Source organism: Phyllopteryx taeniolatus, chromosome 14, assembly GCF_024500385.1.
Source record: "Phyllopteryx taeniolatus isolate TA_2022b chromosome 14, UOR_Ptae_1.2, whole genome shotgun sequence".
NCBI lineage: Eukaryota > Metazoa > Chordata > Actinopteri > Syngnathiformes > Syngnathidae > Phyllopteryx > Phyllopteryx taeniolatus.
Window position 1 is genome coordinate 14,346,647 of NC_084515.1, and position 24,338 is coordinate 14,370,984.

At 41.0% G+C, this 24,338-nt stretch overlaps 2 protein-coding genes across 2 annotated transcripts in view; one reads left to right on the forward strand and one right to left on the reverse strand.

Moving 5' to 3' along the window:
• atp6v0b (ATPase H+ transporting V0 subunit b) overlaps positions 1-24,338 on the reverse strand; it is a 41,894-nt gene that overhangs the window by 9,140 nt on the left and 8,416 nt on the right. The gene's annotated exons all lie outside the window — the stretch shown is intronic.
• Positions 9,299-22,560, forward strand: kiss1ra (KISS1 receptor a). The gene is made up of 5 exons (XM_061797572.1): positions 9,299-9,880; positions 13,608-13,732; positions 17,660-17,795; positions 17,883-18,121; positions 20,191-22,560. The coding sequence occupies exons 1-5, from the start codon at positions 9,595-9,597 to the stop codon at positions 20,566-20,568; spliced, it is 1,164 nt and encodes a 387-aa protein (XP_061653556.1). The 5' UTR covers positions 9,299-9,594; the 3' UTR covers positions 20,569-22,560.

Consider the following 24,338-nt stretch of genomic DNA (forward strand, 5'->3'; position numbering starts at 1 on the left):
ATTTCAGATAACCTTGTGGAGTCAACTGTAGCAAGTCCGCAAAGGTTGAATCAAGGCATCTGAAACCAAATTACTTCTTCAGTTCTAAATTTTAGGTGTGGTGCCTCTCTCTATTTATCCCACGTGGGGGGGGGGGGTCACCCCTGGGGGTGGTCAACGATAGGGTGTTGTTGTTATTGCCCGGTGCGGTTAGTGAAACGTCCATCTTGCATACCAATCAGTTGTTCACTCGTCTTGTGGCAAAACAGCTCATTGGGGCCACTCTTTCCATTGAATGACGTGATCTTTTGGGGGGGAAAATGTCAGGACATTGTTATAGGCAGACGATAGGTGATGTCTTTATCCTCCTCCTCTGTTTAGAGACGGCTTTTCTAGTTGAACATAGATGGCTTCTTTTACATAAAACAAACCAAAAAAAGTCCAAGTGCCTTGTTTCAACCTTTGTGGATTACCATGACCTGGAGAATCTAGGAGAGAAGTAGTTATCACACATTTTTTTTAGGATTGAAATGTCTATTGTTAATCTCCCTTTACTTTTTTAGTATCGGTATTCGCGATACTAGCCTCCATTTTATCTGTTCACGTATTTGTAAGGACATTTATGGAATTGCCCATCACTAGCATGCAGACAACAATGTGCGTGGATGTCGAACCAAACCAAAAGCAAGGATTCCGTATTCAAATGATCATGCATAACCTCCTTTAAGACTCGACAGAGCACACGAACGCTTACCTACACATAACAATGTGAAACCATTCAACTATTCTTTGTCAAGAAGTATTGGTCTTGATATGCATACCTTTCTACTTTGTTCTTCTTTATTCATTTCACCTCAACATCAACTAAAAGGAACACAAAAGCAGGAAAGTTGATTGTGTATTAACAGGGCCCTTTTCTTCAACAGACTAGTAGGAGAAATCAACTTCAAACCAATTGATTATCTGTCTTGTGTTTGTTCCTGATGATGTGTATACCTCATTGGATTGATTTGAACCTGATGTGATGACAACTACATTGAAAAGTCACGTACGGTTGTTTATTATTTCCCTTTCTTACCATAACAAAAGGCACAAGCACAATGAACCCAGTGTGAGCGACACCTTTCAACATAAAAACCTTCTTAAATCACATGGAACATAACAACACATCAATCCTGATTATGATGTTTAAAATCATTTGAATGCAATAGAGCCACACATTTGACAAAGCTATGTAGACTATTATTGATGGTTTACACTATAACCACAATAGCTAGCTATGTTAGATTAGTGTAAAATGTATATAAACTACGACGCTATACAAGCTAGGTTTCTTTTGTTGTCTGTTAACTGTGAGCATGTTTTCAATCTTTTCTTTGGCGTTTTGTGGATTGTTTTTCTTTCTACAACACACCACCCATGCTAGCTAGCAATGTTAGCTTAGCATAAAATGTAAACGCCAAGCTGGTCAGCAAATACGCAAGCTGGTTCAAATAGTCACAAAACTGAGCATATTCACCAGGCAAAGTCGCAAGACTTTACTACGGGTGGTGGATTACAACAACCGCACTAGCTAGCAATGTTAGCTTAGAATAAAATGTATACACCAAGATGGTCAGCAGGCAGGCTACACCCGCTGGTTCAAGCGGCCACAAAATTGAACACATTCATTGGGCAAACTAATAAAAAAAATGGCAAGGGTGAATGGTTTACACCGACTACACTAGCTAGCAACATTAGTTTAGCATAAAATGTACTAACGAAGATTGTCAACTAGTACACAGATTTATTCAAAAAGCCACAAGAGGGAGCCTATTCCCCTTTCAAAGGGACAATATGGTTTGTTTTTGTTCATTTTAAACATACTTAAGGGGCATAAAAGAACATTTTAACTCCCAGATTTGAGTGAAAATTGTTTATTCTCAGTTATTGTTTTATTGGCTTTCTGCGCTTTCGTTCGCTGCGCTGCTGTTATGCTATGCTAGCTGTTACCGGTACTCATAGCACTTTAGAGTTAATAAAGCCAAACAACAACCGAAACAAAGACAATTCTCAAGAAGGCGGCATTTCAATCTTATTTTAAATTATATTAGTATTATACAAAGTCACCAATCAGTGATGGTTAGTGGTACAATCACCAGCTGGCTGGTATAGGCTCCATCTCGCCACGATCCTTAACAGGATATGTGGTCTAGAAAATAGATGGATACTATTAAATATTGTATATTATAAAGCATCCTTGTCTTTCATGTCTGCTGTGTAAAAGTTACAAATGAGACAAACACTCATACTTCATACATAGCGTTTTAAAATTTGCCTCACAGCACCGTTTCATCGAGTGCGTGGTGACTGCCTGCTCAATAATGTATGTAACCGCTCAACCTTGAAATGAAACCTGGGCACACAAAAACGGCTTCATCTGAAATATAGGTGCGGATGAGACTGTTAAAATACTGCGACTACATTAATACACTACATTAGTAATAAATTATTCAAAAATACTTTATTCTTAATAATTGACAGATGAAAAGTTGTTTTAGTTTAATCACAATCATGTTAATCATAGTAACATGTTAAAATGAGGAAAAATTGCAAAAAAATTTACATAGTTGGTAGATTGCATGAATACGGCGCCCCCAAAGGGACATGGAAAAAATAAATAAATAAAAAACTTAGTTTCTCATTGTAACGAGAACGTTTCTCGTTACAATGAGAAAGTTTCTCGTTACAATGAGAAAGTTTCTCGTTAGAATGAGAAAGTTTCTCGTTACAATGAGAAAGTTTCTCGTTACAATAAGAAACGTCTACCTGTGAGTGGTATCTTATTTACCTGCTAGCGGTAGCTTCCTGCGTTCGGGTAGCCGTACAGTAGCTTATTTACAACTTGCTTCCAGCGCATGTCAGCTGAGAGAATGGCAACAGAGGAGGACTTGCTCTCTTTCCTCAAACAAGGAATATACCTTCTCTTCTACTCTTCCTTCTCTCTCATTTTCCTCATTCATCAACTCCTCGAAGTATTCTTTCCATCTAGCTAGCACACTGCTGGCACCAGTCAACATATTTCCATCTCTATCCTTAATCACCCTAACCTGCTGCACATCCTTCCCATCTCTATCCCTCTGTCTGGTCAGCCTGTATAGATCCTTTTCTCCTTCTTTAGTGTCCAACCTGCCATACATGTCATCATATGTCTCTTGTTTGGCCTATGCCACCTCTACCTTTGCCCTGTGTCGCATCTCAATGTATTTCTTTCGCTTCTCCTCGGACCTCTCAGTGTCCCACTTCTTCTTAGCTAACCTTTTTCCTTGTATGATTTCCTGTACTGTGAGGTTCCACCACCAAGTCTCCTTCTCTCCTTTCCTGCCAGAAGATACACCAAGTACTCTCCTGCCTGCCTCTCTGATCACCTTGGCTGCCGTGGTCCAGTCTTCTGGAAGCTCCTCCCGTCCACCGAGAACCTGTCTCCCCTCTTCCCAAAAAGCTGCACAACACTCGTCCTGTCTCAGCTTCCACCACATGGATCTCCTCTCTGCCTTTGTCATCCTAATCTTCCTCCCCACCACCAGAGTCATCTTACACACCACCATCCTATGCTGTCTAGCCACACTCTCCCCTACCACTACCTTACAGTCGGTAACCTCCTTCAGATGACATCGTCTGCACAAGATGTAATCCACCTGCGTGCTTCTACCTCCACTCTTGTAGGTCACGCTATGTTCCTGCCTCTTCTGGAAGAAAAGTGTTCACTACAGCCATTTGCATCCTTTTTGCAAAGTCTACCACCATCTCTCCCTCCAAGTTCCTTTCCTGGATGCCGTACTTACTTATCACTTCTTCATCACCCCTATTTCCTTCACCAACATGTCCATTACAATCTGCACCAATCACGACTCTCTCTCTTTCTGCCTGGGATGCTCAGAACTACTTCGTCTAGCTCCTTCCAGAATTTCTCTTTCACCTCTAGGTCACATCCTACCTGTGGGGCATAGCCACTAATCACATTATACATAACACCCTGGATTTCAAGTTTCAGCCTCATCACTCGATCTGATACTCTTTTCACCTCCAAGACATTCTTAGCCAACTCTTCTTTTAAAATAACCCAGAGTCCATTTCTCTTCCCAAAATAATTTAAGCCCTGCCCCTAAAATTCTAGCCTTACTGCCTTTCCACCTGGTCTCCTGGACACACAATATATCAACCTTTCTCCTGATCATCATGTCAACCAACTTCTGAGATTTTCCTGTCATAGTCCCAACATTCAAAGTCCCCACATTCAGTTCTAGGCTCTGTGCTTTCATCTTCTCTTTCTGCCGAAGAACCCGCTTTCCACCTCTTCTTCTTCTTCGACTTCGACCCACAGTAGCTGAATTTCCAACGGCGCCCTGCAGGTTGACGGCGCAGATGGTGGACGTTGTTAACCCGGGCCACGACCGATCCGGTATGGAATTCTTTGGATGAACGCTCCTATTTGTTTGGCAAAGTTTTAAGCCGGATGCCCTTCCTGACGCAACCTCTGCATTTATCCGGTCTTGGGACCGGCCTACAGTTTGCACTGGCTTGTGACCCCCATAGGGCTGCAGTCCTTGCCTTTCTTCATACAGATCGATAGTAACGTCTGAGAAAGCATGGCCTGCCACCGGAGCTGCTGAGACAGTTCTACACAGCGGTCATCGAATCAGTCCTGTGTTCTTCCATCACAGTCTGGTTTGGTGCTGCTACAAATAAGGACAAACTCCGACTGCAACGGACAATCAAAACTGCTGAAAGGATTGTCGGTACCCCCCTACCCACCCTTGAGGACTTGCACGCTGCCAGAACTAAGACAAGGGCGTGCAAAATCCTCTCGGACCCTCCCCACCCTGGTCACCAGCTCTTCCAGCCCCTTCCCTCAGGTAGGCGCTACCGATCAATGCAAACTAGAACTAGTAGACATTCCAACAGCTTCTTCCCTCTTGCAATCAACTTCTTGAACAGCTAACTTACAATTCCATTACAACAAGCTGGCAATTTTTTGACTTGAGTTCGTTGTCACATTTCTGTATTATGTATTACTCGTGCACTCACTGTAGTTGTCTCGCCGTGCTGCACTATTTGCATATAGTGGCCACTCATGCCAGAGTAGCATCTGCTCCATTTGCACACTGATTGAGGAGTATCTGTAACATTTGCACAACCATTGTCCCAGATTATCGCAGTACTCGTCACTTTAAACCGCATACACTCCTTGAAGTCTCAGTGCCCTTTGCACAATGGTCATTGCACCGGACTATTGCGATATTAGCCATTCGAACTGAGGACTCTGCATCTTTTTGCACAATTGTTGTTTGTTGTTGTTTTTTGTCAATGTCTTTATGTCTCCAAAGTGTTCTGTAAATTGACTGTCTGTTGTACTAGAGCGGCTCCAACTACCGGAGACAAATTCCTTGTGTGTTTTGGACATACTTGGCAAATAAAGATGATTCTGATTCTGATTCTGATTCTGATATGTGTTATGACAGATGAGGAGTTAGGACAGTATTTCGTAAGACAGGGAGACCGACTTGCACTCAGAGCATTTTGTCGTCGGAGAACCCTGACAAACGAAAACGTGGGAGGAATTGAGACTGTTAAGTACACCCTCATGCAAAGTATCAGAGAAAGGTTAGGGAATGAACGGAAAGCTACTGCCGACAGAGGCACCGCACACTCTGTTAGACATAAAGGTGCCATCAAAGTCACACGGCGTGTTGAAATGGGATGGTTCCACTTTCAGAATGGCTTGTATCACCAAATCAGAGCAAGATGTGGAAGTGGAACACGGCACTTGTCGCTTGACAAATCAGTGACTATGGCTGAGCTGCTGGAGACAGGCAAAGACTTGTTTTTTCCAAATGGACACTCGCCCAAAGGACCAACTGAAGACTTTGACTTTGATCACATCAGATTCTCAGTTGGAGATATACCAGTATACTGGTAATGTTTCTCACTTTTAAAAAAAAAAAAAATTCTGCTTCAATAAAACGACAGAAACACAATGAATACTTACTGTGTAAACAAAAATATCAAATGACAAATGATATATGTAACCAAAAAAACAAAACCTACAACAAAATAGCAGTAAGTGTGTACCCAAAAAAACTGTGATCGATTTGGAGAGACATTTCTGCTCACTTGATGGATGTCACCTCCACGTTCCCCTCTGGTAAAACTCTTGACTCTTTCTTAGCATTTAGCTCCACAGTGTTTGCCAAGACAGATACTGTATTGTGAATTCAGACCATTTTGTGCCAAGAAACTCATTGAGAGTGTACTTATGTACCGGTAGGCTTGATCAAATCAAATAGCAGAAAGTCTTGCAGTCAGTGTTGGTTGGACGTTTATAAATATTGACTTTCTTCTCCCTTGACACTACAAAAGCATCAGGAAAAGTACGCTTTGATGAAAAACTCAACCTGCATCTGTATTCAGCTGTTATGCCCACACCACGCAAAGGCCAAAGAGTCCACTCGAAAAGTCAACCACTTTCACACCGAGTAACTCATCAGTGTTCTCAGCTCTCACTGCCAGCGCGTTTCCCTTTTAAATGTATTTATTTATTTATTTATATTTTTACCCCCGCTACCATCCTATTGCTTCTCACGTCTACATATACCTGCTTATTCCCTCTCTGCCGCTTCCTATGTGTCATCTGCTGATGGAACTTGAAGTTCACTGCCTCCATCCTCAGAATACTAATGGGTTCTCTAGACTAAGCTTAGCACGGGTAAAATGCAATTATGAGAGTTAAATCATATTTTTGCAAGAAAAAAGCCAAAATGTTTCACCCATAGTTGTCATGTCACAACAATAAACTCAGTCTTTCAATAAAAAGTGATAATCTTAAGAAAATAGTGCTAATGTTACAAGAATAAATCCGCAATGTTACAAGTATAAAGTTGTATTTCTTCAAGCAAAAAAGTCCAAATGTTATGAAAATAATCATATTTTTTAAACAAAGACAAACTTGTTTCTCAAGTCATTATTTCTGCAGTTACAAGAATAAAGTCATTAGATGATTTTCTCAAAAAGAAAGTCATACTATATATTCTGATTCACAACTTCTATCTCAGGATTTTACTTCTTAAAAATATTTTTTCTTCTTGCAGCTAAATAAGGTCACGAAAATATTAGAAACAACCAGTATGATGACATTTATCATATTCTTACATTAATACCTCTCAGACCTCCATCACAAGTACACATTATCATCTTTGTAAAGGCAGAATTGAAATTTGATGTGCATACTAAACACTCCAAAGCGAAGCAAAAACATTTCATCAAAGTGACGTTTACTCTAGACAAGAATGAGCTGTTCCTGTGCTCGATTTATGTAACCCAAATCCAAAACTACATAATTTAAGGCAATAAAGTATTCTCTGTTCCCGCCTGTCAAAAAAATAATGCACAAGTACTTCATTGGTAGCCGCTTGTGGAAACGCCACAAGAGGCTCCACTTTGTCCTCAATTATCTGGTCTACAATTGGTAGTTGCCACTCCAGCGTTCCCAATGAAAATGGCCTTTTTATTACAAGTTGACCATTGTATCACTCAATGTATGTATTCATTGTATCATTCTTTTGAAAAAAACGTTTGACATAGCCACTTCTCACTTGACACACACACAGAAATATTGGAACAAAAGCTCAGTTTATGTAACCAATATTGAAAAAAAAATGATGTGGCCTACCCACGACACTGACTTTGAGTCTATTGTGTGCACTTTTCCACACCTAGAATTGCTGTGACCAGAGTTCAAGTCAATAGACTAGATGCGACAATACATCTCAAAAGTTTGGAGAAAAACATTTTAGCCATAAATCAGTTGTAATTGAGCAGTTCCCAATCAAGTGACAATCGGAATGCAATGCAGTTATAGGCTAGGTTCAACATATAAGAGCACCTGAACCTGCAACTACTAAATGTATTTATCTGGTCATCAATTTCATGATATGGCTCTTTATCTTTTTTATATGACATCATAACAGCCACACAAAAATAGAAAAGCCCCCACCCCCCCCCCAAAAAAAAACAAAAAACCCAACAACAACAACATTTTATGTACTTATTTAAGAGTTCCTGTTGTCATTTTTGGGGGGAGCAACATAATAATTTGAAAAAACCATTAACACATTCACTGCCATTGACGGCTTTAGAAGTCAAATATCCATGTTAACTGGGAAGGCTGGCAGTGATTAATCTAAATAGCAGTGGCCATTGTGATAAATAAAAAAGAAAGATAGTGTTGCTCTCTTCCCTGCTCTAATCTCTGTTCATCATTTTGGGAGGAGATATATTTCAAAACATACATTTACTAATACAGGTATTAATCATAATTAATTATAAAAACAAATTCAGTTGTAATGAGTGCCTCGACAATGTTAACATTAAAAAAAAAAAAGAATACACAAAATTCCAAATTGCAACCAGCACTTTGAACAATGAACGTTGGCTTTTGCACGATTCAAGAGTCCCTGCTTGTCATTTTTGGGAGTGCAAAATTGAAACGAAAAAAAAAGCATATACACTGAAAAAAAAGTATTTAATTCTCAGTTGCACATGATTAAATTCACTGCCACTGGCACCTATCGAAGTCAAATATCCACCTTAACTGGGTGGGCTGGCAATGAGAAATGTGGTAAATTGACGTAATTTCCCCTTTTCCTAAAAAAATGACCAAATAATATGTTAGTTTAACACATTTTCATGTGCAGCCAGTGTACATAATTAAGTAAGTAAATTCATTCATTCAATTTATTTTCAGTGTGTAATTTCCAGAGCTGGCTTGCCCATTAGGCAATTAAGCAAAAACTAAGCGCCCGTGACCTTCAGCGGGGTGTCACAAAATAGAGAACGTCTCTATTACGTTTCTCAATTTTGTATTTTCAATTACATCTTATTTGAAATTTCATTTTACGTTTTGAATTGGGTGCCATGTTATCTTATACATTAAAGACAATGCTATTATATTTCTTTCCTAGCATATGTGAATGTTTTTCTGATTGTTTTTTCATCTTCTCGTTATTATTTTTTAGAATTATTGTTAGTATGGCTGAGTCAGTACGATGTTTTTTTTGTTATACTCTTACGACAAAGTGTGTCTATATGGATGAATTGTTGCACACAGATGGAATGAGAGATACCGTTGCTAGGAGACCCCACCATTGGCAATTTATCCCGCAATACTGCAACACGTGCATTCAATCTCATTCTGTGTGTGCGTGTGCCTCCTTTGCTCCCACTATATATAAAGCCACAAGCAGGACCGCCTTTGCCTCAGTACGGCTGAGGATGCTCCCACTCTGCAGCTGTCCAATGGCGATGACGCCCGATTCCTTCCCCCCTCTCTTGTTTCTTTTTCCAACCGCACTTTTGATCAAGTACTAACTTTCGAGAGTTGCAGAAATGGACCGAGCAACAAAAGAAGCTGTGATTCCAACGGAATGGAGTTGAGCTTGCGTGTTATTAAAATGAGCTCCTCTCTGCTGTTTGAATGGGATTTCTGTCCCGCAACTGTCTCGGCATCTCTCCTCCTCGCTGCTTTTTGATTACCATCCCCCACCCCCTCCAATTTTCTCCATCTTTTTAATCCCGATAATGCACCCCTCCTTTTCCTCAGAGAGGAACTCCACGGAGCCGAGCTTGTGGATGAACAGCTCCGAGGCGAACTTCTCGCGGGGGATCCGCGACTACGACGGGGGGAAGCAACGTTGGGATGTGGCAGCGGAGGAGGAGGGCGAGCAGCACCCCTTCCTCACCGACGCCTGGCTGGTACCCCTCTTCTTCTCCCTCATCATGCTGGTGGGCCTGGTGGGCAACTCTGTGGTCATCTACGTCATCTCCAAGCACAGGCAGATGAGGACGGCCACCAACTTTTACATAGGTGAGCGAAAACACGCATACACACACACACACACACACAAACTCTCGCTTACTCAAGGAGGAAGGATGCAAGGACACATCGAATCGAATTAACTCTCAGTGGATGGGCATCAAATGGCAAAATTATTTGAGGCCGGGGCTTCTGTTCTCTGCGTGCTAATGCTGGGTTTAAAAATGGACTCAAGGTTACACGAGCAAGAAGTATTTCTCCATGTAGTGTTCAGTTTTAATTTCTGGAAGGCAGAGTGTAATATTTATTCTCGACATAACGCCTTTAATTTTTGTAAATAGAAAATGATACTTCATTGAAAATACAGTAAATCTCCCCTAAATTGGTTAATAATTGCATTTAGATGCCACAAGATGGTGTCAAAGCACTACCTTTGTCCTAATGAAGCTCCTCAACTCACTTTAACACAGTTCACTGGCACCAAGCTGCTACAAGATGTTGGCCAAGCACTACTTTTGTCTGAATGAAGCGCCTGCACTCACTTCAACACTGTTCTTTGCCACCAAGATACCACAAGATGTCGGCAAAGCACTACTTTTGTCTAAATGAAGCACTTGAACTCACTTCAACAGGGCTCCTTGGCACCAAGATGCTACAAGATGTCCGCAAAGCACTACTTTGTCTCAATGAAGCTCTTCAACTCACTTCAACATACTTCCTTGGCACCAAAATACCACAAGATGTTGGCACAGCACTGCTTTTGTCTAAATGAAGCTACTCAACTCACTTCAACACAGTTCCTTGGCACCAAGACACAACAAGATGTCGGCAAAGCACTACTTTTGTCTTAATGACGCGCCTCAACTCAATTCAACATAGTCCCTTGGCACCAAAATGGAGGCAATACATTTACTGACGTCTACTGCAACACATAGCGCTATCGGTCACAGCTGCACCACCTGTTTTAAAGTGCTACGCTTATTTATTCAAGCGACTAATTGTAACAGTGTCGATGAGAGCAAAGGAAACTGTCTTGCTCTCCATCTCTCCACTTAGCACACAGCTGTGCATAGGACATTTACACATACAGTACAAATGCATTGAAAACACAAATTATAGAGGCAAAACCACAAAAAAAAATCGAAAATACACATTTTACAGAGTGCTCTTTCTGGGGCCCATAATGCTAATTAACATAGCTTGTGTGTCCACGATCTCACCGGCGATGCAATGAAGGTTTTACATTTACATCTCCCTTCCTCCCCTGCAGGAGGTCTGTGTTGGCAGGCTGTATGTGACGTGAATTTGATTACCATTATATTACCCCGGAGCCCATGGTCGAGAAACAATTCAATATTCTGCAAACATTAGATTAGCAGCTGGCACACCATCTGCGCTACCTCTGCAGTATGTGACTACTTTTGGTGATTAGATCCGCTGTTCTCCAACTAATGGACGATAGCATTTGACACCTGTACTCCAATGATCAGTTCAAATTACACAACGAACGATAAGTTACGGCTGTCAATGCAATATTTTTATTGCGTAAAGATAACTTCAAATTCTGCACTCACAGCTGTAACGACAAGTTTAAAGTGTAAACAGATAAACTATTTTAACTTATCATTACGGAAAAACATTGACGGCCATAACGATAAGTTAAAATTGCACACGGAAAAACATTGAAGGCTGTGACAATCGGTAAAATGGAGAAGCAATTTCTATTTAGCATTACGTGAATTTTTTGTGTGCGCAAATATTTTCATTACGTAGCGATAATTTGAAATAGCAAAGACATTGGAAGCCATACGATATGTTAGATATGACACGATAACTACAACCTATGGCTGGCAATGTTGGACTGGGTGCAGTTTTTTTGATTACCAGTTAAAATAGCACACGAAAACATTGATGGCCATAACGATAAATTAAAATTGAGTAACATTTGACTGTAATTTTGATCATATTAATTATTAACTCTGCGATTGGCTGGCGACCAGTTCAGGGTGTACCCCGCCTCTCGCCCGAAGATAGCCTCCAGCACACCCGTGACCCGAGTGAGGATAAGCGGAACGGAAGATGAATGAATGAATGAATAATTATTCACTTGAATGATTAGTTTTCATATTATGTTCAATGAGTTTGCAAATATGTTTATTAATCACAATTTTAAAAAAGCTACTATAAAAAAAAAAATCCAATTCTCACTAGTATTTCTTCTTAACTCCTATTAATTAGCATAATAAAACAATTTCAGTGGATGTTAATTAGTATTATTTATTCCTGTTATTTAGTATCATTAAAAATATTTGTTATTAGTATTTTATACTCCTATGTGCAACATTTTAAAATATGTACAAATGGCAATAAAACATTTTTAAATCAGATAAATATAAAGAGAAATACAATTGTCCATGATAATTTTATCAATTTCTATAATTTGTAATAATTTTAAAAAAAAAGTTAATCTTTAAAAAATGTTTTTCTGTGTGCAATTTATTTTGTTAGGCTCCTAACAATTGAGCCGTCCATCCTACATTAACTGGTTAAACTGTGCTGCTTCCAATTTGTGATGGAACAAATCTTAAAAGAAACAAAAAAGAAAAGGAACGAAGAGCCTGGCAATGCACACAAAGAAAAGCCTTCAGACAGCAGCAAACGACTCAACAACAAACAAAAAAAAGAAATAGAAAATAGAAAATGAAATTGACAGTGGGACCAAAAAACCTCCAAGACGGGATAGTATCGCTGCGGTGTCAGTGAATTTGACGCAAGACTCGCATCACTCTACACACAGACACACACGCGCGCGCACGCACGCACACACACATGCACACACACACACACAAATTATAAATAAAGTAAATGAAATTCTCACTGTTTATTTTGATTAATTCCTATTTTTTTTGAATAATTTCAATTGTATTTCTCATCCATACTTTTCAAATATCCCTGTTGTGCAAAAATGTAAATAACGTTTTAAAATGTAAATCAAATAATAAATAATAAATAATAACATGCAAAGTTGTAATAATTCATCATCATCAAAATCCTCATCAGCAATTTTCCTTAATTTCTTCAAATTTAGGATACTTAAGATATGTGTTGTTATTCATAATTAAAATAAATCCCTCTCATGCTCAATAAAAAATAAAGAAAAATTAAAGTTACACTGATCATTTTCATTACTTTCAATTAACATGCATAGTTTAAAATTTTAATAAATCTCACAAATGAATTCATACTACTTAAACCATCATTTTAAAATAAATACAGTATATTTTCATTATTACATTACTATTAACTACTCGTTTGATCCAGCGGCTTTTTCTGGTATGTGTAATATGTGCGGCTGCACAGGGTGGCATTTCTGGGGGGGGGGGGGGGGCGAATTTAGCAATGCACCCTCCCATAAAATTACAAAAATGGAGTGTGAAATGATTTTCCATTGGCATCATGCCATGTACTGTAAATCATTGCCGTTTCTGGAGACATTATGAGGGGTCTTCAAGGCTTTTCCTAATAAACATTGAAGTGATCGATGTGAAGGAACTATGACATCTGCGTTGTTCTAAGATCTAAGAGGAGGCGCTAAGGTTAGCTCGTTGTTGGTCAAAACTGGCTGAAGTGTCATGGCCGCGTTGGTGCTAAAGGGGGTTTCGCACTGGGCGCCATTCAAGCTTGGACCGCCACTGACTTTATGTAAATGTTTAACACTAAATTCCCGTTAAATCCGTAACACTACGCATGCTTTGTGTCATCTCACCCCCACATGCAGCAAACCTGGCCGCCACTGACATCATCTTCCTGGTGTGTTGCGTCCCCTTCACGGCCACCCTCTACCCTTTGCCCGGCTGGATCTTTGGCAACTTCATGTGCAAATTTGTGGCCTTCCTGCAGCAGGTAAAAGACTCACAGACACAAATTACGAACAAACCACAACAAAGACTTTGTGTTCTGGTCAAATATAATGCGTCTCTCTGCTTTTTATGTGGTCGCACAAAGCTTTAGCAGAGCAATGTGCAATAAAGACTAAAAGCCTCCTTTTAGCATTGTGCAGACAAAACATAGCCAGGCAGTGCACGCTTTGCTTTCCGGAATCCATCACAGAGTCCATGTTCTGTTTAAAGCATTAGCGCCGCAACAACTATACTTCACTGATGGTCATGACATTTTTTTTGTGGAGGACTCTGTAGCTGCCGGTCAAGTACTTCCACACCAAACTCACGCAATCAAACCTTGTTTTGTGCCGTTGAAATGGGAAAAATGATGAATGTGTCCTCCAATGTCCAGGTAGTCCAAAAGGTTGAACAAGAATCCAAACCGAGGTGTGCCGATGATTGCCCTCTCAAATAAATTGCCCCCCCCGCCTTTTTTTTTCATTTTTTTTTTTTTTTTTTAGGCGGGGTGTATACTTTAGTCACAAGCTGCTTCATTTAAACCAGTTCCCAGCTCCTTCCTGATTACAGTTGAGAGGATGGAGTGGATAATTATCTGTAAAAAGCTTCAGAAGAAGACACCATTTTTCATGTCCCAACCCCATGAGGCTTTTGGTTTTAATAACCCATTTAGAGTTCAAGCTTTTATGTGTTTTCTAATGTCCCAAAAGAACAGGGAAGCTTTTTGCACAATTTGAGATGCAGTAGCCAGTGCAGTAATTAATGCATTTTTCATATTTCTCATCATTTATTTTTGCAGAAGGGACTGTCTGTCTTATCTGCGTCTGATGAAACACTTTCTATATTCTTCTCTCCTTCTAAGCATCAAAAAGCCTATCGTTCATGAGCTTAATTGCCTTCTATTTGGCGGCATGTGATGGTTGAAAGGATGGCATGTCTATTGTCCTCTTCGAAACTGTGACAATTACTCTAACGGGGGCTGATTTGAGTGCAAAAATGTTTTGCTTCCACCCTCCTGCTGTGTTCGTTTGTTCTTCTTGGGTCAATGTGACCTGCTCTACATTTAAAAGTTAGAAAATAGGTTAAGCACAGATTCTGATTATTATTGTTATTATTATTTTTTTTTACTTAACTTTCCCCAAAATTCTGGTAAATTCTGAATTGTACAACATATAGGTACAATAATGAACCCACTGTATGCACACACAGTCCACATATGAATGTAGCATGTAGTTGAACTGTACATTGGAGAATGTCCATGTAGCCGAATGTGGACAGACTTCAAAAGGCATGTGATCAATCCCAATAAATCATTAAATACTTTTGATTTATTCCAGTGGTGTTATAAATCAAGCCCTGCTGATGCTGCTTCTTCTTTTTCTTTTTAGTAACAAACCGTGGCGGTTTGAATGAAGTTGATCAAAACACATGTATTCTGTTTCAAAAGACTACGAGTCCATTTCTCTGTGAAGGGAGTATAAAGTACCTGAAAGCGATACTTGAGTAAAGGTACATGTATCTTCACAGAAAAATAACTTCGGTAGCAGTTCAAGTCATCTTGTAGAACACCGGTGTCAAAGTGGTGGCCCGCGGGCCAGATCTGCCCCGCCACATCATTTTATGTGGCCCACGGAAGCAAATCATGTGCGTCGACTTCACGTTTCTTGCGAATATCCAAATTTAAAATTGTCTTCACTTATAATAACGGTGGTAAATTGCAATTTTTGTTGCCAATAAGCCTTTTCAAAGAAATGTATTAATACAAGTAGTTGCAAAACATGATTGTATTAGTTTCTGATTTCAAATCTAGTTATCCATCAATTTGATGTGTATTTGCAACTATATGAGATGATAATTCATTTATATGGGTTCACAGTCAGAACGGCCCTCCGAGGGAAGTCATAACCACAATGTGCCCCGTGACAAAAATGAGTTTGATAACTAAAAGAACATTAACATATTGGCTTCTCTATATTCATTATTAATTTAACCTACAGGTTGGACGGGGAGTTTTTTAATGCCAATACACTATTAATACCGTAATAATAATAATCTTTTTAGGGAAGCACAAGATGCACTTCATCCAATGTTCGAGAAAACGTTCCTGTTAATATAGCAATGTGTGCGTATCATTTATTCCTGTTTTTACAACTACAGAGATGTCCGATTAAAAAGGCGATGTATCGAGAGTAAAAATCTGCTTTCCTCTTTACCACATAGAGCACATCCACCAATAATCCCAGAACCAAAATTGCGGTTCTGGGATTGTAATTATAAACATCCATCCATCCATTTTCTGAAAATTCTACTTTAGATAGTTCGATATCTACCTACATAGACACCTATAGATAGATAGATAGATAGATAGATAGATAGATATTTAGAGTAAGTACAAAAACAAAGTGTTTTTCTTCCGTTACAAGACTGGAGATAACAAGGGGGTGTGGTCTTGCAGGGATGTGTTGTGCGCAGTGTTCTAATTCCTGAACACCTCCATAACCCCTCTCTGCCGTTTTGTTTGTATGTGCCGCTCAGAGGCTAATGGCGGCTGCCTCGCTGCTCTCAGGTAAGAGGCAGAGGGGGACATTACTGGGACGACACCAGATCTTAAGAGGAGAGGAGAATTTTTGTACCCCAGATTCCCCGCAGCTACGGCTTGGGTGTACTTTTCAGAGCAGGGCATCAGTGGAACACAGTACCTTGCTAAAGTATTCACCCCCTTTTTTACATTGCAACCTTTAATTTAAACTATTTATCTGGACTTTTTTTGATTGGTCTGCACAAATTAGTCTACGTTTTGAAGTCAAACTAATTAACGCCGTGCTGCTTCACCAGCTTTAACGCCGTGCTTGATTTAGTAAACCTTCATTTCAGTATTTGATATTTAATTAGTTTCTTTGTCATAAGTCACATTTCTGGCTCGATCGTGATCATCGCGCTTTTCCTCTTTGTCATCACCGTTCCCCTTCTGTGGCAGCATCACAAACCAAAAAAAAAAGCCAAAGAACAAGCAAAACACACACACTTGTGGAGTGACTTGAGACTTGCTGATGTCACGGGGCATGTCTTAGATAACCTTCAACTGAATCCAGATATTTCACGAAAACGTGACTTTCAAGAGCTTTGCAACCTCACGACATGCCCCAAATGTCTGTTATTTGTCTCTGAGAAGAGCGCTACAATCGTGGGCCCTCTGGCAGCAGTCAGAGGGGAGAAAATGATCAACCTCGCTTTGTTTCCAGGTTGGTTTGGGAATGAGCACGTAAATGTAGAAACCTGGGCAAAATTGCATTGGTACTTTGAAAAGAAACTTGGAGAATAACCAGCCTGTAACGCTGAGAAATGGCTACATAGTAGGTATATGTTTATTTCTAGTCATTACGCTGCAAGCTAAATCAAGGTACTTTTACATGAACCATATTTGGTCTGTTTTGACTCAAGCTAATATTTCATCGACGCACACAACGTGTGTTTACATCAGAATCGACTGGAACCAAACTGTTGCTCTAGATCTCCAACATACGTATGATCTTTTTAATGCTACACAGGGAACTCGCACATCTCCACATCACCTCTTTAATTCATCTTCGAGACTGTTGACGCACCTGGGTAGGTGCTGCTATTTTGGTAAGCAACCACAGTTGACTTGTTAATCTGTGTGTGTGAACGGTAGTGTCTACGATTTGATTACCCGTTCAAAAAAGGAGATTACAGGAGGCGTTTGTTTTAAATGTCAGAAATAGGGGTACAATAGGTGGAAGGCACCAACGCAGAATGGTGGGTGGGGACAAAGGCGTCCTAATGTGTCCCACAGGTCTTACTATTGGACTGCAGTCCAGTTCAAAAGCAGTCAAAGTATTACATCAGAAACTTTAAGTGTACTAAGCCAGTGATAAGCCAATTTTCTATGAGTACGCCGTCTGTGTTTTAGGTGACCGTCCAAGCCACCTGCATCACTCTGACTGCAATGAGCGGTGACCGCTGTTACATAACGGTGTACCCCCTGAAATCCCTCCGCCACCGCACGCCCAGGATGGCCATGATTGTCAGCGTCTGCATTTGGATTGGTCCGCCTTGACTTAAAACCCTGCAGCATTAGACTGTGTGGATAACGATGAAAACTCAACAGCATTCTGTCTTCTGTGGTTGTTCAGGCTCTGTCATCCTGTCCACACCGATCCTCATGTACCAGCGCATCGAGGAAGGGTACTGGTATGGTCCGAGGCAGTACTGCATGGAGAGGTTCCCATCCAAGACTCACGAGAGGGCCTTCATCCTTTACCAGTTCATCGCCGCCTACTTGCTGCCCGTCCTCACCATTTCCTTTTGCTATAGTCTGATGGTAAAGAGGGTTGGCCAACCTACAGTGGAGCCGGGAGACAACAACTACCAGGTATAGACCTGGTCTCTGGCACATGTCTGTGTAGATTCTCAGTCAACTAGATTACGGTAATGCACAAAAATGTAATTGAGGAAACTGGACTCTTCTTGGTTATCTCTGGGCTATGTATCGCAACGGTAACGTTGTCACGAATGCAGAACAGGAGGTCCTTGGTTTACGACTTGGTTTAGTTCCATTCCAATGGTAGCAATGTAACCCAATGAAGTTGGGACATTGTGTTAAACATAAATAAAAACAGAATACAATGATTTGCAAATCATGTTCAACCTAGATTTAATTGAATACACTACAAAGACAAGATATTTAATGTTCAAAATGGTAAACTTTATTGTTTTTAGCAAATGATCATTAACTTAGAATTTTATGGGTGCAACATGTTCCAAAAAAGCTGGGACAGGGTCATGTTTACCACTGTGTTACATCACCTTTTCTTTTAACATCATTCAATAAACGTTTGGGAACTGAGGACACTAATTGTTGAAGCTTTGTAGGTGGAATTCTTTCCCATTCTTGCTTGATGTACAGCTTCAGCTGTTCAACAGTCCGGGGTCTCCGTTGTTGCATTTTACGCTTCATAATGCGCCACACATTTTCAATGGGAGACAGGTCTGGACTGCAGGCAGGCCAGTCTAGTACCCGCACTCTTTTACTACGAAGCCACGCTGTTGTAACGCGTGCAGAATGTGGTTTGGCATTGTCTTGCTGAAATAAGCAGGGGCGTCCATGAAAAAGACGTTGCTTGGATGGCAGCATGTTTCTCCAAAACCTGTATGTACCTTTCAGCATTAATGGTGCCTTCACAGATGTGTAAGTTACCCATGCCATTGGCACTAACACAGCCCCATACCATCACAGATCCTGGCTTTTGAACTTTGCGTCCATAACAGTCCGGATGGTTCTTTCCCTCTTCGGCCCTGAGGACACGACGTCCACAATTTCCAAAAACAAATTGAAGTGTGGACTCGTCGGACCACAGAACACTTTTCCACTTTGCATCAGTCCATCTTAGATGAGCTCGGGCCCAGAGAAGCCGGCGGCGTTTCTGGGTGTTGTTGATAAATCGCTTTTGCTTTGGATAGTAGAGTTTCAAGTTGCACTTACGGATGTAGCGCCGAACTGTATTTACTGACATGGGTTTTCTGAAGTGTTCCTGAGCCCATGTGGTGATATCCTTTACACATTGATGTCGGTTTTTGATGCAGTGCCGCCATGAGGGATCGAAGGTCACGGGCATTCAATGTTGGTTTTCGGCCTTGCCGCTTACATGCAGTGATTTCTCCAGATTCTCTGAACCTTTTGATGATATTATGGACCGTAGATGATGAAATCCCTAAATTCCTTGCAATTGTACATTGAGGAACATTGTCCTTAAACTGTTCGACTATTTTCTCACGCACTTGTTCACAAAGAGGTGAACCTCGCCCCATCTTTGCTTGTGAATGACTGAGCAATTCAGGGAAGCTCCTTTTATACTCAATCATGGCACCCACCTGTCCCCAATTAGCCTGTTCACCTGGGTCAAACGGGTGTTTGATGAGCATTCCTCAACTTTCTCAGTCTTTTTTGCCACCTGTGCCAGCTTTTTTGGAACGTGTTGCAGCCATAAAATTCGAAGTTAATGATTATTTGCTAAAAACAATCAAGTTTACCAGTTTGAACATTAAATATCTTGTCTTTGTAGTGTATTCAATTAAATATAGGTTGAACATGATTTGCAAGTCATTGTATTCTGTTTTTGTTCATGTTTGTACATGTAGTCTATTACTAAGCTATGATAACGCAGTAGTGTGTAGTGTTCTCGTTCTTTGCCGCTTTCATCTCCTGTGATGTCACGCATGGCAATAATAGCTTTCACTGTTGCAACATTCTCAGGGTCCTCGGTTTATGACGAGGTCATTTCTGTAATCAGAATTTGGACTTAAATCGGAACGTGCCTTAGTCTATCATTAACCTGTGCCATATGTTGGGACTGTCTTAAACCAAGGACCCCCTGTATCAGCACATAAGAGGACATCCATGACTGTTGGTTTTCCAAAAATCTGATGCTTTGTCCTCCTCAGGTCAACCTCCTGTCTGAGAGAACCATCAGCATCAGAAGCAAGGTTTCCAAGATGGTGGTGATGATCGTCCTGCTCTTTGCCCTGTGCTGGGGTCCCATCCAGATCTTTGTCCTCTTCCAGTCTTTTTACCCTGACTTCCGGGCCACGTACGCCACATACAAGATCAAGACGTGGGCCAACTGCATGTCCTACGCCAACTCCTCCGTCAACCCCATCGTTTACGGCTTTATGGGCGCCAGCTTTCAGAAGTCCTTCCGGAAGACCTTCCCTTTCCTGTACAGGCACAAGGTCAGGGACAGCAGCATGGCCTCGAGGACGGCCAACGCTGAGATCAAGTTTGTCGCGGCAGAGGAAGGCAACAGCAATGTTGCGAACTGAGGGAATGCCAGAAGGGCGAGTTAATGGAACAACCGGGTCCTTTCCAACAGCTTTGAAATTGAAAGCCAAATGAAACCATGTTAGTAATGTAAAGGACACTGGGATCATTTGCACAATTGTTTCCCTGCCAAAGAAGGCAGTGTTGGCACATCTGGAACCCCATTTAGCAACTTTGGATTGTTTCACGGTTGACATTTTGAAATTAAGAAGATCTTAAAGAGACTGAATTATTGACTGCTCGCCAGTTGGACAATCGTGCCAAATTTAAGCATTCCCTCTTCCGATTAAGGTCAATGTATGCTCAATCATCGGACGTCTCTGAAAGATTATCCTCTGGAGCGGGGTGTGTTAAGAACATAAATACAGGAGCTACAGGTTGTGTACAAAAGTGTTTGTCTATTGTGTCTCACAAGTCATTCCCAATAATACAAATAACAAGGAGAAGAAATTGCAACCGCAATCTAGTTACCAGATAAGGTAACAGTTAAGACTCCTACAGGCCAGCGCTGACAGACATCCGGTATGGGAGAAGAGACTGGCAATTATTGGTTGATATCATTCTGTGTGTGGTATGCTGTGTTAGTTATCTCATGTACATCACACACGAGAAAAACACCCTTGCGGATTTTTGACCTTGTTTCAAAATAATTCAAGATGTTAAAAACCGGTAGCCTATGTGTGACTAAGTCCGAAGACAAGCTTTCAAAGTGACGCTTCCAATGTGCTCTTCAAGGGGAAATGGATCAAAAAAGGCATCACAATTGCAAACCTTTTACCGTCTTTGCTGTAGCAGCAGTTCTGTCTTTGTCTTGATGCAGTGTAAAGAACCCCAGACCAAACCTTTTCAGATGTTAATGGCAGTTTTCCTTAAAGGGGACAAAGAGTTGGGACTCGAGTGCCTGCCCACTCATCAAGTGTGAAATTACACAACTTTCTGTGACTGAAAACGTCTCAGTAAGCACGTCATTCTGAACTGCTGCCCTACTGTGACCCTACTGAGTTTTCTCTACCCCTGCCTTGGCAGCTAACCTGAGCTAAGAGCTGCCATTTTCTTTTCTCACAAGCGAAGGACAAACTGCACGGAACCACTTTCATGTCAAAGCCAAAATATAGGCAGAGCTACTGCGTCGCTGGATGAAGATAAACACATTATACAGTATAACTTTACATGGTAGTAGTCACTAGACTAGCCAACACTGCAAGATAAAAGACCCGCGAAGTGACATAGGTTTATAACTCAGTACCACCCTCTTGAATCCATTGTTGTATTCTCCGACTTTTCTGTTTTCTGACTGTCCCATCAGGGGTCGTGCTCTAGTATTTACCTGAAAAACTTGCCTACACACATTTTCCGCATCATACAATAGGGGTAATAAAGACTTTAGGATTCTGCAAAGATATTCGTTCGACCTCACGGTGAGGGATGCCGTCAAGCTGAAGAAGGAGTCCTATCGGGCCTTTTTGGCCTGTGGGACTCCTGAGGCAGCTGATGGGTACCGGCTGGCCAAGCGGAATGCAGCTTTGGTGGTCGCTGAAGCAAAAACTCGGGTATGGGAGGAGTTCGGTGAGGCCATGGAAAAAGACTTACGGAGGGCTTCGAGGAAATTCTGGTCCACCATCCGGGAAGTCTGGGCGACCCTGCTAAAGCTACTGCCCCCGCGACCTGACCTCGGATAAGCGGTAGAAAATGGATGGACGGATATTCGTTCAATAGAGTAATGCATTCCATTATTTCTTATGGGTATTAAATATTACACATGTATAGCGAAAAGCCCAAAGGTGTGTCATTCAAACAATTGCAATTTTCTTTCCATCGACCCAATGGGTCACAGTGATCAGTCAATTCCGCTTTGCAACAAGTGACAAGAAGAAAAATGACTGATCTAAAACTACCACTAAAAAGGGGTTGTTTGTCATATTAGCGGCTATATGTATATAGTCAAGGTGTTGTTATGTTGTGGAATTTTAATAAACGAATAATTACAAATGTGATATCTGTGCTGATGGAAGAGAAAATTGTTTTCATTTAAAGTACTCATGAGTTTTTCTAAACTGTAGCCATCATTTTGATGGTTACATGAAAACGCTACAACAGGTGCAAAAACCCTTCAGCAATCTTGCTTCTCAAGCGTGTTTGTTGATTCATGAGTGGGTCAAACAATCTTGCGGCATCTTTAGGAGACCTTGACGAGCAAAAGACAGACCACATTTAACTACTTTCATTTGGGGTTTCGAGGTTGTGCTGGGAAAAAAAAAATCCTATCACGTAGGAGGTTGCAATGAATGCAAAGCCTGCGGGACAAAAGCTAGAGGGTTTTCTTTTCCATTGTGCGGTACACCCCTTCGAAATGACTCACATTTTATGCTTGTGTCTTAAGTACACCGACAATATTCATGGGTTGGATGTTTAATCATTAAAATATATCCAACAGAACTGAAGTGCAAATGAATTAAAAGGAAAAAAGAAAAAAGACCATACGGCCACTTTCATCCAAATTTCTAAAAATCTAGATTTTTGTTTCAACTCAAAAGTGCAGTGTTTGAATGAAATGTATCTGGTGCAGCTGCCTACGTTTTGGATGTGCATACTTACAAATTAGAACCATGTAAAACAAAACCAGCACCTTATAATAATAAGGATAAGTCATGTGACGGCACGACATCGAAACACAAGAGCAAAGTGTGCCTGCTGAGACAGAAGCCACGAGTCCGGCGACCTGGCTGTCGCCTTTTTGACGAAACCGCAGCAGCGCATACGAGAGCGAAACTGAAACTACGGTATCCATCTCGTCACGCTAGTATCGTGCCAATACCGATCCTGACTTGGTATCGATACTATCGATATTTGGATCGATCTGCCCACCGCTTGCGAACAGAGCATCTATTACATGAGGCGTCTCTACGCCTTAGGTCTCCCCGTTGTCTTTAGGAGAGTCTCTATCAGCGGTTCAGTTAATCCGCCTGCTCGTTTTCTATGTGATTGATCGTTTTACTTTCAATGCTCACGGGAAATCAACTCTGAAACCGCAACAATCGTTATGACAAAAAAATGTAATAAAAATCAATCCGGTGTTATTTTCTATTCCACTTGAAGCCTCCACTCTTGACAGTGAACTGTCGTGCTGTAAATGAATGATCCTTCCATTCTGAATTGCTTGTTATTACCTTTCCATCAACCACTCTGAGGACTGCCAAGGCCATCAGGGCTCATTTGAACAGCTCACTTACGAGATCGTTAATTATGCCATTAAGTCTCACATTGCCTCATTCTATTTCCAAAATGAAATACAGCTTACTTGCAGTACCTTGTCAATATGTACAAAGTTATATAGGAAGCCCGTGCAAGAGGGACTTTTATTTCTTTATTGCATTAATTATCACCATACTGAGACTCCTAAAGAGGGCGCCAGACAGCCAAAATTTCATTCCCTCATGATCAGTGGTAGTTTAACATGACATTTAGCTACCAAACTGCTATTAAATCATTAGTAAGGATGCAATTCGGGTTTGTCTGTTAACAGGGCAACCATCAATTTCGCCAAAGCGCCCCGCCGTGTCACCTGGCATTTGATAGATGTTTACATACACTGTATTAAAAAAAACATACACTTGATTTCCCCTCACTGTCTGACACTGTTTCCGCTGCTCTTCTCTCTCTGCACGAACGACTGCACCTCGGCGCACCCGGCTGTCAAACTCCTGAAGTTTGCGGATGACACGACTGTCATCGGCCGCATCAAGGACGGTGACGAGTCTGCATATCGGCAGGA